Genomic DNA, 17,935 nt, shown 5'->3' with positions numbered 1-17,935 from the left:
TGTAAAGGTGGCCCATGAAGCCTGAGATGAGTAACAATTCTAACACACTGGCACAGGCTCCTCTGGACTTGCTTTCATATTAAATGAGCCATCTCCCTTATTGAGGTGCTGAAAGGAAGAAAAAACTAACAAGGCTAGAATCTGGAAGCTCATACTGATATAGCAGTCAAAAATGAAATGTACAACATTTTCCAATTACTAAAAGTGTATAGTTTTCATTCATTCATTTATTCATTCATTCATTAATCTTGTGTGAGTTATCCTGTACAACATCCACATATATGAATATGACGATGCCACAACTTCTTCATTGGAATAGACAGAGATGCCACACCTCCTTCATTGCGATAGATCCAGATGCCACACCTCCTTCATTGCGATAGATCCAGATGCCACACCTCCTTCATTGCGATAGATCCAGATGCCACACCTCCTTCATTGCGATAGATCCAGATGCCACACCTTCTTCATTGGGATAGACCCAGATGCCACACCTTCTTCATTGGGATAGACCCAGATGCCACACCGCCTTCATTGCGATAGATCCAGATGCCACACCTTCTTCATTGGAATAGACAGAGATGCCACACCTCCTTCATTGCGATAGACCCAGATGCCACAACTTCTTCATTGGAATAGACAGAGATGCCACACCTCCTTCATTGCGATAGACCCAGATGCCACACCGCCTTCATTGCGATAGACCCAGATGCCACACCTTCTTCATTGCGATAGACCCAGATGCCACACCTTCTTCATTGGGATAGATCCAGTTCCCACACCTCCTTCATTGGGATAGACCCAGTTCCCACACCTCCTTCATTGGGATAGACCCAGATGCCACACCTCCTTCGTTGGGATAGACCCAGATGCCACACCTCCTTCGTTGGGATAGACCCAGATGCCAACAAAAAAGAGACAGAAAGGCCATACTTCTATCAATAGAACAGAGACAGACAAGACAATCCTACATCACTGGAGTAGGAGACACCTACATCACTAGGCCAGAGACAGAGAGGCTATGCCTTCCTCAATGGGAGAATGATAGAGGAGATGCATACTTCATTACATTTAACTAATACTTCTAACACACACCTTCCCAGAGTGAGAAAGGTCACACCTCCTTCACATGGTCAGACACTGATCAATTTAGCTGCTCTTTCCTTCTAGATTTTGTCTGACACATTTTGCTTTGATTTATTGGAGCTGTTTCAAATATTGATTCAAATCAATCAAGTCCATTTTTCCTACGTTTTTTTTTTCTTTTCAAAAACAATTTGTGCTTCCAAACAATCTTCAAATTGTACTTTAGATATAATATTTCTGTTTCAAGTTCTGTAAATGTACAGGTGTGAGGCATCTGGAGAGATTATAATCTGAAAACTTTTTTTAATGCAGCACATTAGGAGAAACAGTAAGGTAGTCTGAATGTGAATTTTTAATAGCTCTGCCCATAGCACATTCTTTGCATTACTTTTGCTGAGGAGTAATTGTTGGAGACATGAATAATTGACAGTGCAGGGGCGAAGCGTCAATGTGCGGTGGTGAGAAATGGACGGAAAAAGGCTGAGAGGTGCGGGCTAAACAGGATGTAGAATGTGACTGCTGAAATGGGTTTTCCATTTGAGTCATAATGCGATGAAGTGCTCCCTACTTTCTTATGAACAAACAAACTTGACGCAAGGATTGAGGGAGAAAAACAGGGCTACATAAGTTAAAGATGAAACTACCATAGCAATTTGAAATTATATAAACTACCTGTATAATGAAGCAGAGAGCATTTTATCTGGTTTTACATTTTTAAAAAAATAAATACATACACTGCTTGTATTTAGTCTCAGGTCTCTCACATTGAAATTCAGCTTTCTATTCTCCTGGGATAGTCATAGATTTGCATACATAGAAATAGATATACATAGAAATAGATCTGGAGGTGGCAAAAGTGTGTAAAAAGAGTTTTGGCCAGGTTACAGGTTATGTGTATGTGAGTGTGTGAGAGAGGACAGCTGTACAAGTTTGTTATATAATAATTTTATGTGTTATGTTTTAGTCAAAGATAATGTACAATACCCACATATATACACTGGCTTGTTTGTTCATTTGTCACATTAGTAGTACACCAACACCATATCAACATGGTCATGCTATGAGTACAGAAACTAATTTAATCTACTTTCACTGCTCACTGTCTATGCCTTATATGTCTTTATCTATGTCTGCTCCGTTCTAAATTTTCTTTTGCAAAATACCCTCAAACAAACCTTTTCAAGTGCTGAGACTCAAGTGCTAAGTGAAGTGCTGTATTTTTGTACCATGGCTCAAGTGATATGAAAGGAATAACAAAGTGGTGTAATATCAGATGTTTGAGGTCATGCATTGTCTAATAAAGAAACTGCTCGGCCACAAGTCTCACAGCCTCTATATCCAACGAGGAAATTGTATTATTGCTGTGTTCCTTTTGGTGACATGCACTGTGTATCAAATATGGCCTCGGATCCACTGCATCCCCTGCAGAGCAAATCCATTTCCTTCCATGATTAATTTCATTGTTGCTGTGGATATTATTATTCCCCTATTCTGCTCAGCATGTTGCTCCGGTCCTGTTTGTAATTCTGGTGAGGTTGAGCTGTTAGAAAGCATTCAGCAGGCCAGCACTGTAATAAGATTCAGGGAAGTTGCTTCTCTGGTCAGCAACCAGAACACATATCTAGAGTTGGCTTGTTCTGTCATGCTGTACAATACATGAGAGTGAATCATTTTCATAACAATTACCATGAAATATTTCAGAATCAGTACCATTAGTTCCCAATGCTCAGGTGTAACAATCATTCAAGCTAATGATTACACCTGGTCATGCTGAAAAACACTTTTGGGGGAAAAAAAAGGGTGTTGAGTTAATTTCCTTCACTCATCTGTGAACAAGTTGGAAATGTACATCGATTTTAAACCACACAGCCGAACCAGTCAGGTTCCACCAATGACATTCAAAATTAGCAAGAGGGCAGTGTGAGAGTGAGTGAGAGACAGTGTGGGAGTGAGACAGTGAGAATGATGGAATCAGTAAGGAACCAAAGAATAAAAAATGAATATGAGTCAAAGTGAGACACTGAGTGAGCACGAGAGGGAAGCTACCTTTACAAATGAAGCAATTTTATTGCTCCAAGTCACCAGTCGCTGTACTATGAAGTCAACAATATTTGTTCCTATTCAAGTTAAATCAAATCAAGAAGCTTTTATTGTTATTTCAGCCATATATATATCTGATCTAGTACATAGTGATATCAAACAGTGTGTCTCCAGGTTCATGGTGCTACATAAAACAACACAGAGCTACACAAAGCTAAATAGACATAAGAACTTAAAGTAAGTTGTCCCAGGCACAAAAAGGTCCATCATGTGCAACCCTGTGCAAACTATGCAAGTCAAAATACAGTATATTCTGTATACTGTACAGTACATTCTATTAACGGTTGCCATAGCAATAACATGTGCAATTCAGAATGTTTCAGAAAATGTAACATTCTGGAGGGAGAGCATTTGTATATAAAATTCACCAGTGTAATTATGCATCATATTATAGAAGATGAAGGGTAAACATTGTGGGTTCTTTGCCACTGGTCACGTGTACTCTACTGTCTTTACTTTCGTTGGTAGTCACTGAAACAAATCACTCCATCTTAGCATAAACTTTTTTTAATTATCTTGGTTTACTGGACACGCCCCCCCACCAAAGATAGCTGTTGCACATTAATACATTGTTATAGTTGTCTATATTAGAGATTATTATAAAATGTATGATCTCTGGTCACTTTGTCGCTGCAAGCTGCTTATGTTAATGCTTGTGTCAATATAGTATTAGAGAGAGAACAGTGAAAAGAGACAGTGAGTGAGAGACAACATGTGGAGGGAGAGAGAGCATGAGAGGTTGACTGAAAGGTAGTAAGTGCCACAAGACAGCAAGCAGCAAGACAGTGAGTGAGAAAGGAGGGAGACACAGAGCGAATGAGACAATGTGAGTGAGCATGCGGGAAACTGTAAGGCACTGAGTGGGTTAGAAAGTAGTTGAGGGAGAGAACAGTGAGTGAAAGATACAATGTGTAAGACGGAGACAGTGACTGAGAGAGAAAGGAGTGACACTCTGACTGAGACAATGCGAGTGAACATGAGGGAGACAGTAAGACAGTGGAGTGAGAATGAGACGAACAAGAGTGTAAGTAAGAAAAAGACTGTGAATCAGAGACGGTAAGACAGTCCGTTACTAGGTGAGACAGTGTGTAAGAGTGAGACAGTGAGATACAGAGAGAGAGAGAGAGAGAGAGAGAGAGAGAGAGAGAGAGAGAGAGAGAGAGAGAGAGAGAGAGAGAGAGAGAGAGAGAGAGAGAGAGAGAATTACTGAGTAATAATTAAGCTTTTTGACCTTGACCCTGCTAAATTGTCGTGCAAATTTTCATTTACTCCACTGTTTGCAGTGCTAATGTTTGCCAATGGGAGAAGAAAAGGTAACCAACACCACCAATTCTGAAGTCTAAATCAATAAATACAGAGGTTTATTTCGATCATCCCTAAAGCAGGCTTGTTAGTGCTCAGATCGAAGAAGCCTGAAGAGATCCTGTTTTCAATTTCCTGCTCCAGTAACCCTTCTGCCTTCCCCAGTAGCCCCAGCTCTTACCTCTAAGGGGTTTTGCTTTAACTGAGTGCACTACCATTTAGCATGGCATATATGTATGCTAGACTGAATCTTAAAAAAAAAAAAAAAAATTAACTATTTCAGCGACTATGAGGAGTAGCTGTAGCTTGATAGTGGATCGTCGCAATAATAACACATGTATACTGTAAACAAACCTCTAACCTTCAGAGTCTTGTATTACGTGGATGATTGTTTCACCATCCATCATCTAGAATCTCAAAAGTAAGGCTGCTATATTACGTGTAGGAATCTGGGGCTATGTTTAATCTATGGGAGTCTATTATTTAGTTTGGTGTCTGTAACTGTGTGAAGCTCTTGTTCCTGTGTGTTGCATCAGAGCCACCAGACAAAACCTGTTTTCCTTATAGCTGAATTTGTTATAACTTACAGAACTGTTACAGCAGTTTACATCACTGGCTGCTTGTTGCGATTCACACACTACTAACAACTGATTTGAAAAGTGTGAAATAATAATATTTTGACCACTGCGATTTAGCATGTGCGGTTTGCCCGTAAGTGCAAATCACATTACCAGACCAAAAATCACCAAAAAAATGCAACAGCAAATCAAAAATAAAATAGCACACCAACAACAAACCAACATTAACTCAAAACAGAAAGGTTTCCAGGAAGAGAAAATATTAACCCGAATAAAGCTACTGGTGCTTTTATTTTATGTAATGCTCTTTTTAGATCTTTAGACATTAGTATACTTTGCATTACATTAATGCTGAAAGCCTGTCTAGCGAAAGCCTTTTTATTCCAAAGAAAGAAATCCTCCTCACTATAAAGCATATGTAACTACATTTAACCCCTATCACTAAGTTAACTAGGTTGAAAATGTGATGTTATTTCTCAGTCATCGTCATACATGGTATTCAGTGAGCAACAAGCATGTGACATTAATTAACAAAACGACCTTTCTATTTTTGAGATATCATACGTGTTTGCCAGTTTGCTGTTGTATTTTCTGATTAGCGGTTGTGTCTTTGTTCTGTACTTATGTGTTACTAAAGGTTTAGTGTGCAATGTTACAAATAGTAAAAAAAAGAAATAAATATATTAGCTAGACAGAGTAAAATGATGGCTCAAGGGAAGGGGCTCATAGCAGATAATACAGATAATCAGTGTGGGTACCAGTGTGTTGGAGTCATCTGTGGTGTCATTTCTGTCTCTCATGTTATTGTTAATAAACTGACAATTAAAATGAAAAACAGACATAGAATAGTAAAGAGCAAAACTTAAAGTGCTAAAGTGAGGATTCACTAATTCCATGATAGCATAACTGTTTACATTAGAAAGATTTTATTCTTACTTCTTAGAAAGAATTTCTTTTACATATACAGTACTGTAAAATGTGTAGTATTATGTGTAGATTTTATCCTTTTGTCAGTCCTCTAGTACATAGAAAATACCTTCATGTGTAAGATATGATCTCAGTCATAGCATTTAAAATATCTCCAAATGAACCTAATGTTTGGAAGAATATAAATTTGGTAACAAATAATATGTTTTGTCCTTTAGAGGGTCATGTAGAAAAATTGAGTTTAAAATAACTCTAATTTTCGGTTTATGCCCAGTTGAACAATTCTTTCCTATTTCTCTAAAGGACAAAAATTAAGTCATCGACTAAGAGTCTAATCCTTGCCATGGCACCAATGTGAAAGATTTGGGATTCAAATTCAAACTCAGTATTTATTTAGAAGCATATCTAGCATCACTAGTCATATTAGCCCATATTAATATAATCAGCAATGTTCTGTGGATTCTGTAATGCTGATTATGTACTCAGTAACTCTAATGGTAATGCAATGGTAATGGAGCAGAAGACCATCCGACTCAATTATTATATAAATCAGCCTCACTGTAACACAGTACCTATGTGATTGTGTGCTTTTCTCAGGTGGTGGTTTTACAGTCTTGCTTGCACTTTATATACTAACAAAGCTGAACCACCTGAGACCTGGCAGTCTGATCAGATTATTTATATTTACCTATATATGCCTATCCTCTATAAAATATTTGTGTAAAATAAACATTCAGATGGCGTCACATCTACAGTCAGATGAGGTCCACAGCCAGACATATTCACTGTGATATATTGCTTTAATCTGATCCCCTATGTTACCACCTCAAATAGGTGCTGCCTGAATTCCATAAAATCCTCATGCTAGTTAACTAACACATCCATACATGTCAAATGGAAAAGAAAAATGAACAGTCAGGAACATTATCTGTCAACTCACCTCTATGCAATTTACTTTCTCTATAAAGGTTTGTTATTACTGTGTTTACCTGTGAGTGGTCCAAGGCCTTGAGAGAGATGGGAGATGGGAACTAAAGACAACAATGCCTGCTTCAAATAGAGAGGGCTTGAGCCCACTTTATAAATATGTCTTCTCCTCTAAGGAAACAGAATTGGTTTGCTGGGGTTCCCTTACTGAGTAATGTCAAGGCATCATGTCAGGATGATATATACCTCGATATGTTTGAGGGTACGGCCTCACTGTGTGGACATTCCAAGGGCAAGTGGAGCTTCCGCTTCTAAACTCTGCTGAACAGGGAAGCCCAGCCGGTGGACTGCATGCTGCCACCTGACTCTCTATGGACGCGCAACCCTGCGGTTTGGGAGGGAGTTCAGCCCAGCAGATGCCAACAGGCTGGGAGACAAAGATGAATTCTGCCATGCCGTAATCATCCGCTCAGCATGGCTCCCAGGCAAAATCCTCCCACACACTTACTCTTTCGATTCCTCACTCTTTTCCCTAGGGTGCCGCAGTTACTCCTCAGACAGTATGAATGGGGCGGCAGGTCTGCTGGGGCTTTGGAGAGCAAGGACACTAAATGGAAGTAGGTTAGTGCTCTGGGTCTACATTAACCCACAGATCTTCCTCACACTGGAATTGACAATTGTACTTGTCAATACTCAAATAATTTTATACATCAGCCCTAGTGGTTTCAGCCTGGCTACCCTGATCCACCAAAACCTGATTCAAAATAAGGTATTGCGAAGTTGTTTTGGGATGAGCTAGAGGGGTAATAATTACTGTGGCACACCTGAGTCCTGTTGGCCCACATATATTTGATCTCTCTCTCTCTCTCTCTCTCTCTCTCTCTCTCTCTCTCTCTCTCTCTCTCTCTCTCTGTGTGTGTGTGTGTGTGTGTGTGTGTGTGTGTGTGTGTGCAGTGACCTGTGTAAAAATGTGTTACTGTTTACCTACCATGCCAAGCACACAATCTCTCTTTATCTCTGCATCTGAAATCACTGAACCTACTGCTCGGCCATTGATAGTGTACAAAGTCATCAGCATATGTGTGTACAATCCAGACATATTACATCCACCATGATGGCATTGTCGTTTGTCATTTTCACCTACTGTTTTATGAATACAGGAATTCCTAAATACTACTGTTGTGGTTTAGTGCCTTTTGCCTACTGTTTAGGGTAGTAGAAATAGTCAGAAGTATTCTCTCTCTCTCTCTCTCTCTCTCTCTCTCTCTCTCTCTCTCTCTCTCTCTCTCTCTCTCTCTCTCTCTCTATTGACCTGTGTGTGTATGTATATCAATAAAAACATGTTACTGTGTACCCACCATGCCAAGCATACAAATATAGTTAGAAAAATTTCAGTGCACTTTTGCCCTGCATCTGCCATATCCTCTGGGCAGTGTACAACCAAGAACATTTTATATATTCATATTTCACTTTGTTCTTAAAATGGGTAGTTCTGATAAATTCAAGCATTTCTACCAAAGAGAAAAAATCTGCAAAAAATGTGAAAAATATATATCAAAGCAGCAAGTGTCACACATCCATGCTGCTCTGTTTCAACAGGGCAATCAACAGACTTTTCCCCGAGAAGGTTGCATTTAAAAATATGCAAACTGATACTAAGCTTGTGTGGGCGTAGAAACACTTTTCACATCAATGAGTTCAGTTGTCACATCCATAACGCTGAAATGGCCCTACTATATTGACTTACTGTATTGACTACAGTCTCAGAAAGTTAGATTATCTAGCAGCGTTTCAGTTTCTGATCCATCCACGGCTGTCAGATACTCTCTAATGTACATCCATAGCCTTTCCATTCCCATTTGTACCTGAACTCATGCCAGTACTAAATGTTAAAGTGTTTTTCACACTTCAGCATGTGCTGTGGTAGATGGTTTATTAGAGAGCTTGTTATTCATATTTATTTCACAGTGCTTTTGAATGCTATCTTCAATATGGATAAGTGTTCTGCTAGGTGATATTTATTTAACATAGGCCTCTATTGTCAGTGCCATAGTAACTCTAGTAACTGTCAATAAGTTTTCTTTATGATAATTTATACTGAAAGGCTGGTGAGGAAATGCAGCTGACACCAGGAACTAAACTGTCTTGTGGTCTTATGTAACTATAAACAGGTAAAAAAACATGACATCATTCATTGCCAAATTTACAATCGTAAATCAATCACTGGCAAAAAATTGCTGTGGTCTAATAGCTTCTGAATATACCTTGAAAATAAATTTTCAATTATTGGAAAATATTCCACTTCATGGTGGTAACAGTGACTGTTTCACATTGGGTCCTTTCACTCCATTATGGAATTGATTATTTTCCTTTATACCACAGTGCAGTTGTTATTAACTCAGAAGGGGCAAATTGATTTGCCTTTAAATCATTCTGGCTGTAACATAAATAATAGGTTCATATTACTTAACTCATACAAAAATACTTCAGGAAAAGAGGAATCTTTGATTTCTGGTTTGTCAGTGTTGTGGCAAGCTGTAGTTGTTTCATTAATTCCAATAAAAAAGGAAAGGTTGATAAGTGAATGATTGGTTATTATAGCTGCTATAATTTAAGTGAATTCACTTAAATTATAGCAGCTACATTAACAGTTAACCAACACGTCTCATAGACATTTCATGACATTAAATGTAACTAAGCTGAAAAGTGATGAGACATTCATTATTAAGGTTTAACAAGTCCTAATCATTGGCATAAGCTGTAGTTTAAGTACAATCATTGCTGTAGTATAAGCAGAGCAACAAGTTATTCTAAGATAAGATCATCTTTATTGATCCCACAGTGAAATGCACTAACACAGCAGCTCAGTTATCAAAAATAATACACTCTGATTTGTTTCTTACTATAACTGCATGTATTATTTAGTTATAGCACTGTCTGCTGTGTTATAAATAACAGCAAGCATTATCATGATTATTTACTTAGTAAAGTCAGATACAGTTGAGCAATAACAAAAAAAATAAGCAAATGAGAAAGTCAGTAATGTCACAGTCCTTAGGTTTATTGACATTCACAATGCATCCTGCATTGTCATTGCTGTTATCTACAGCCTGGTGTCGAGTACAAGCTTAATGCGACATTTTCCATCTATCAGACATTTACCTCCTTCATACATTCATTTAAGAACATGTTTTTGTTATTTCCGCATTGCATTAGGATTTGGCTTGTAATGTCCCGCCTCCTTTGCTGTGATTGGCTAATTCACAACCCGATGTTTGCCGATTGGACAAGGAAACGGATTCGGTCAGAGAGAGTACTTGACTGTGGCAAGCAAAACTGAAACGCCAAACCAAGTGAATTAAGCGTTTTCTCTGACTCCAGTATTTAGTTATTTACTTACTTTGCAAACACAATAAGCAACCATACAGATACAACCAGACTGTATAAATTAGCATTAGCATGCTAGGTCGCTTTTTGAAACAGCTTGTTAAGCTGACTAGCATGCTAACTGGGTAACCGTTAGGTTAATGATTTGCAAACCCGATCAATCAACCGTTCAGGGTCATTTAAAAACAGGTTCGATAGCGCAAACAGCCAAGCAGACCAGACAACATGACCTCGCTTAAATTCTGCGCTAACATCTCGTGGTTATTCACGGAGCTGCCTGAGTTCACTGAGAGACTGCGAGCAGCTGCGTGTGCAGGTTTCCAGGCTGTGGAGGCGGCTTGGCTGTACAGCTCTGACCCGAGAGAGCTGCAGAAAGTCCGGGAGGAAACCGGACTGCAGGTGTGTCTTATTAACACTCCGCCGGGTAAGAAAAGCACACAGACATGTCAGAGTTCACTCAACTAAACTTCAGCGTGTTTATACAAGTGTCACAGCATTGCCAAAGTAAGACTTGTTTGTGTGTCAGACACATTTTAGACAGACTTTCCCCTCTATTATTTCCCTGATAATGACCGCGTTTCAGGATCCACATGACTTCTTGTGCCTAGACTCATTCCAGGGCATTTTAGCATTGAGCTTCCACTTCACTTACTTCTTAACAGACAGGCTCTCAGAGTTAAGCTTTTCACCCTTACTAATGAATGAAAGTGGGTGTTTCCAGCTCCAGTTTTCTCCAGGCCTGAAGAGCTACTTTTATACTCAATGTATAAGCTTTTTCTGTTCTTACAGGGTTTACTAACACACTGTAATGGCATCGTTAAAGCAGGGAAATCTTGAACCATTGGCTTTTATGAAATGCTCCATCCTTAGATGCTCACATTGCCCTCTGAATGCCAGTCAAATCCAAATTAGTCTAATAATAGTCAAATTAGACTAATAATGTTGGATTAAGTTTGGGATTAAATCGTCTTCATGAATGGGACCGGTCTGCTGTTATACAGTGATATAACAAGAACACACAGAGGTGACAATGTGGCTGATTATTTGGAATGAAATGCAGTCACACTGACAGAAAAAAAAGGGTCCTGAATCCCCCGGATCCTGTGTGTGTGTCATCCTGAGACACAAATTATTGCGACCTAATCCTTCCTTTAACCATACTAATATGTATATATATATATATATATATATATATATATATATATATATATATATATATATATATATATATATATATACACACACACACACACACACACACACACACACACACACACTATTAGGCTATATCTATTTTTTAAAAACATACCATTTTAGACAGAAAAACAACAACAAAACACTGTTGATCGTGGACTGACTTTGCTGAGTCTTCGGTAGTCACAGTCTATACTGCAAAAAAGCTTTACTGTAAGATCAGACATTCTGTTGAGACTTGAGAATTTAAAGAGGTGATGATTGAAGTGACTGAAAAATGCTTAGTGTACCATGCAGGCAGCTTAATTACACGCATGATCTAATTCTAACTTATTGTCGCTTCAGAAATCAGACGCAACAGTAATGAAGTGTGTGTGTGTTTTATTTCTTCAGGTGATGTAAATAATGGGGAGCTGGGCCTGGGTGCTGTGCCAGGGAGGGAGCAGGATTTCAGACAGGGTTTGGCTCAGGCTGTACAGTATGCTAAAGCACTGGACTGCAAGAGGTATTGTTAATTTGTTAGATTTGTTACGTATTTGCTGGACTACGTGATGTATAACTGTTCTTTAACAGGTGCTGAGAGGACACGCAGTGTTCATTTATACAGAAACATTTTTGTATTAATCTAATGATGTCACTGTGTATGTTTACAAATGAAAGCAAAAGAATATATTTTGACACAAAAGAATATATTTCCATTGCCTAAAAGACATTAAATAAATAGTTGATAAAAACATACATAATTTGAGCGTATATAGTGAAGTTATTGGGCATGTAAACGTTTCTTTATAAATTAATGGGAATTTAAAAAAAAAAAGCCTCCTGAGTGACGTTGCCTCGTGTGCAAACGAGTACTGTCAAGAATTTAACATATAGCTTTGATTAGTTTTACACGTTTCTTAGTCACTGCATAATTCCTTAAGTGTGCTTTCATAGTGTTAATGCACTCTACCTTCTACACACACATTCACACCGTGCACGTTTTTTAAAAAATCCCTGGTGTGCAACAGTTACACCATTTATCTATATTACTTTTTTTTTCCTCAAATGTTAACTGCAATGTTAATTAAGACCGTACCATCACACATTTTATACACAGTGAACTTAATGTAAGATCATAATGAACAGATTAGGTCACACTTTAATAGATAAACAGAAAAAAGATGCATATGCTTCTTATCTGCTACCCCACTGTCTTATGTAACATATCTACTGAGCTGTTCTGTAATTACTGCAGTCCCAGCTTCATCTGCTTCCAGTCCACCATTAACACGTTTATATGTTTGGGCTACGGTCTTCTTTTATAAAAATGGAGCATGCGTGTGCTGAGAGTGTGAGTGATGCACATCTGTGGTGAGAGAGTCCTTGTGGGAATGTGGGGTTACACCTTCAGGACCTTCAATTTGGTGTGAAATCCTGTTGCTAGTAAAAACACGAAGCATTAGTCTAGCTTAAATTCCATTGCCTTCATCTTTTCGAGTGGAACTTAAGTTCATGTTTCTCTGCAGGATCCATGTAATGGCAGGGCGGATACCTGCAGGGGAAAAGCTGTCTGAGGTCGGTGTGGAAATGGAAAGCACCTTTGTGCAGAACCTGAAACATGCTGCTGATGTTCTATCAAAGGTAAACTAACCTTAAACTCTTTCACTCTTCATCTATCAAGGCTTACTGTATTATTAGAGATTATTATATTTGCAAAATGAGAATTGGTTTTGTTTGTGTCTTTTTGTGGTAGGTGCTGAATGTATATGCATGATTAATGATTAATGTCAAGACAACAAAATGTCTTTTAGTACAGTACAGAAAAATGTTTTTCCCAGGCTGGAAGAAAGTACCAAAGTTTCCCCTACAGTAGTTCAGGGTTAAAGCCCTCGCTCATGTGCCCAACAGTGCTGGAACTGTAATGCTGAATCTACTGATCAGATTAAACTTAACTATGGAGTCCACACTGGCAGCGATAATAAGGAAGAAACATTAGTGGCAGTTACTATTTTTATACTTTTAAATGACTGATGCAGTTGCTGTATTAAGTGGATCGTATTTTGTTCATATATTGTATTGGTATTTTTCACTGTTTACATTATTTAGTAGTACATAGTGTGAAGCACAGAATGTTCAATGCTTGTTTAATTTTCAGGAGGGCATTATGGGATTGATCGAGCCTATTAACACAAGGATAACCGACCCTCAATACTTCCTGAACTCACCACATCAGGGTAACTCTGGATTTCGTCTCGAGTCACTGTAGCAATCTAAAATGTAGTTTATGTCTGAAAGGACACCTTAATACATATTTCAACTGTAATTGCCATTTTTAAAGAATATCATTAATTTCTTTTTTTTGTTTTTGTTTTTTACAGCTGCTGCAATCCTTCAGAAAGTTGATCATCCAAACATCAGACTGCAGATGGTGAGTAATGTAAAAATGTTCACAATTGTATTTCTTTCTTTAAAATAGAATGTGTAAACTCACTACCTGCATTCCCATGTTCATTTGTATACTGTTTGTATATTCATTAATATCTTGTTTTGTATATACTCTCAGTATTCAGAATACGTTACTCTTAACATTATCCTCTGCTGGTACAAATGACCCTACAAAAAACTAAATCATAATGTGCAGGTGAGGCACAATTCCTATATTCTGCAAAAAAGAAAATTGTACATCCTGCTTTAATCTAATCTAACGAAGAAGAATCAGTGTGGCAAAAATATTCCAGCATTTCTCAGACCACACGGGGGGAAAGTACTGTATCTACAATGCAGTGTTGAATAGTGGCATTGATGTCATCCCACTATTATCAATACTATTCCAAAATAAATTGGTGCACATGGCTGCACTACTGGTGCTCCCAGAAGTACAATTACAGTGATTAAAGTGTACAGAACTGCCTAATCCATCAGGATACTGAACAGAATAGTGCTTTGGATATATAGTGCATGTTCTTGATTAAACTGTAGGGTATCCTTTTTTTTTGCTCCTTTAGAAAAGCAACTGTCAAACTCAAGGCCCTCTGTCTCATTTCATACAGCCAGCATTACCTTGGAAAATAATATTGACTGACCCAGAGTAACTACTATTTAACCCTTTTTTAACGCTTTCTAGAATTCACATTCCTGTAGATTAGCACACATCTGAAGTACTGGGGCTAAAAAAATGAATAGACTTTTAAGCAATTAAGGATTTTCAGTGAATCACAAAATTGCATATGTGGCACAGGCAGAATTGGAGTTTGACCCATGAACTGTTTCATCCTTAGCCTATAGGTCTACTGTATGGTGTCATATTATACAGCTGATAATGGCAAAACTGTCAAACAATGCTCAGTCAGGACAGTCTATGCTACGTGATTAGCCTAATATCGATTGTACAGTAGTGAAGTGCTCAGAACTGTTTTCTGAATGTAAAGAAAAAACTTTGCCATATTTCTTGATTTTTTTCAGCTAAATAAATCATCTCTATTGACAGTGTTGTGCAGCCTGAAGGCCCACATTTAGGCAACATAGAAGTGGCTGTAATGCTTCTCAGTTCTCTCTCTATTGTCAGCTTTTACTCCGAAGAGACATTAGAGCGAGGGGGATTCAGCCAGATATGATTAAGGACAGTGGAGATAAAATACGGGTTGAGAAGCACGAGCATTCCTCTGAATCACAGCACTCTCTTGAGGTTTCTACGTGCTTTTGACATCAACCATCATGTTTCTTTCCTCCTGCAGGACATTTTCCACTGGCAGATAATGGACGGGAACCTGACGCAGAACATCCGGAATTACTTCCCCTTAATAGGCAAGCTACATACTTATCATCTAGGTTTGAAATTGCCAGAGGAAATGTATTTGTTTTAAGTAAAGCAAAAAACACTCATTTCTAAGAACAAGTGTAAGGTTAACTATAAATGGTACCAGAAGCATTATTATATGTTTTATGCTCAGTTTTAACCAGGCTGTTGCAGCCTTTGGAAGGTTGGGAATTCACCTTTGATGGGATCGGTGCCTGAAACAGAAATATTCGAACATGCCACTAACCTGTGCAGTGATTGGCTCATTAGTAAAATTCTGGATGAAGTGCGGGGGGACTGGTAGGAACATTGATGAAAAGTGCAGAGATCCTACACAGCACCGTTCAGGTTATATATTACCCAACATAGATGCAGTGAAACTGTAGCATCCATGTCTCCATCAAATGGTTTTGTTTAAACAGACAACATTCATATTTGAAACCCATTACTACTTTCAAAAAGCAAAGCTAATTCTTGGGAGTCTTAGTAAATCCACAAGACACACAAAATCTGTTGCAAATACTGTGTGTAGCACACAGAGAAAAAATACTAGCTTGTTTGTCTTCTTCTTACATACACTAAGCAACATTAAGAAAATAGCAAGACAAAATCTTGTTGTATTGCTACTTAAGTTAAGAGGCTGGGAAAGGTGGAGGTGTTATGAAAATGACTAGTTCCACGCTGTATTTTTGATCAGTTGAAACGCTGAAGAGTCGACTAACACAGAAAATAGGAAATGAGTTCCTAGTGCAGATTATTCCATTAATCAATGATAAGAACTCTGCATATTTTTACATTACTGCCCTGAAGCACGGTCTATCATTTGCATCTATTACCTAGGAAACAGCAATGGACCAAAAACCCAAACAATAAACACAATTTAAAAAAATAATTATGTAAAAAAAATTAAACCTCTGTATACTGAAATTGTCGATCAAATGAAGTATATAACAACAGCATGAAGTGATCATTAGGAGAAAAGAAAAGAGTGTATAAAGAGAGAAATCACTATGGCTTTAGAACAAACATTAGGCTTGTTATAATGTCAGACTGCACCTTTTAAACGAACTTTAACTGAACTCATCGCCTTTAACATCACTGAGAAATGCTCTCCGTCACTGTACATTGAAATGTTCCCCTTCTGTAGCAAGTCCAGTTGAGTAGTGTACGTCCTAAATTCTTTCAGGATTGTTTCATTTTGAATGTTTTCATACTCATTAATTTATGACTGCTTGTAATTTGTTCTTTTATGAAAAGCACTTAACTTGACTGGAAATTTAATACGCTATAATTCTGTGCTATAAATCTTTTGGAATAATCAGTCTCATTAAGTTATAAATCATTATTATTATAAATCATTTATTTCTATAATAACTGATGTGTTCATATCATGCAGGTCACATCCAGGTTGCTCAAGTTCCTGATCGCCATGAACCTGATAGTCTTGGAGAGATCAACTTCCCTTACATCTTTAAGCTGCTGGAGGAACTGGGCTACCAGGGATATGTGGGCTGTGAATACAAACCACTGAGTGAGTACTTGACTGGCTCTGATTAAAGAGATTTGTGTGTGTGTGTGTGTGTGTGTGTGTCAATATGTTTTCTATAGGAACCTAAATATTTGAGTTTTTTCCATCTTAGTTTGTTGCTTAAGTAATCCAATGTCTCAGGTAATCCTACTAGAGTATGACGCAAGACTCTTCAGGCTGTTATCCCCGAATTCATGCAAGGAAGCAAAATATTTAGTTTTTCTTTTCTTTTAAATTGTATGCATATATAATTTGTATTAGTTATGATGCAGTGAAGAAACAATCCAAAGTTATTGATTTAATAACTCTGATTTATAGGTGCAAACTACTAGATGATTTGGGTGAAGGCGGAAATTGCGCTGACCCATTAGTTCCTCAGGAGCTCTTGGTTGTGTATTTCCACTGTTTGTCCATTACTGTTTGGTCCAAACTGTTGTACAAAGGACATTTACATTATTTACGTCCAGTCACCCAAATGAGGATAATATATGAACATGAGACAGCTGGAGGAGATATGAGCGGCTTGCTGATTTTTAAAGTAGAGCAAAAACAAAGATTAAAAGAATTGTAACAAGTGTGAAGTCTTTAGATTCAAGTGGATAATTATTAACAATTAATCACAAAACCTGGTTTGTTATGAATTTAGAAATGTTTAAAGAGGGGTTTGGAAAATTTGATGGTTGAAATGGTTCTCTACTCTTTGCAGGTTCCACAGAAGAAGGCCTGGGTTGGGTGAAGAAATACTGGAAGAGTAAACACTGACAAGTCACGTCCAAAACCACACCCTATTCACCACGCAGGGCACTGATTTTGTACATTTCTGTAATATCTACTCATGAAATCCAACAAAGCATCACAACTGGTGGCTTCCAAATGTATACACTCTTTAATAAGACATCCAAACCGGATATTCTGATGACAGCAGCTATAAATGTTGGACACATCCGCAACGGTCTGAAGATGGTGACACAAGAGCTCCAGACAGAATTATAGCTGATTGTCCTGTTTTAATAAAATCAGGGTCACTGTGCACTCTTAAGGAGTTGTCTCACCAAAACACATCAGGTTCCTGACACTACAGCAAGCACTGTGCTAAATTAGAACTCTACTTTAGTAGTCCACCATGTG

General features: G+C 38.0%; 1 protein-coding gene across 1 annotated transcript; it reads left to right on the top strand.

Annotated features, from left to right (window-relative positions):
• The first annotated feature begins 9,993 nt into the window (after positions 1-9,993).
• hyi (hydroxypyruvate isomerase) lies at positions 9,994-17,846 on the top strand. Its single transcript, XM_027146768.2, has 8 exons — positions 9,994-10,731; positions 11,895-12,006; positions 13,010-13,124; positions 13,639-13,717; positions 13,862-13,911; positions 15,218-15,287; positions 16,676-16,810; positions 17,514-17,846. The coding sequence occupies exons 1-8, from the start codon at positions 10,533-10,535 to the stop codon at positions 17,567-17,569; spliced, it is 816 nt and encodes a 271-aa protein (XP_027002569.1). The 5' UTR covers positions 9,994-10,532; the 3' UTR covers positions 17,570-17,846.
• Positions 17,847-17,935: the final 89 nt, after the last annotated feature.

This window comes from Tachysurus fulvidraco, chromosome 5 (genome assembly GCF_022655615.1).
Source record: "Tachysurus fulvidraco isolate hzauxx_2018 chromosome 5, HZAU_PFXX_2.0, whole genome shotgun sequence".
Lineage (NCBI taxonomy): Eukaryota > Metazoa > Chordata > Actinopteri > Siluriformes > Bagridae > Tachysurus > Tachysurus fulvidraco.
The sequence above is the reverse complement of the archived record's forward strand: the minus strand, read 5'-3'. Positions and strand labels throughout refer to the sequence as shown.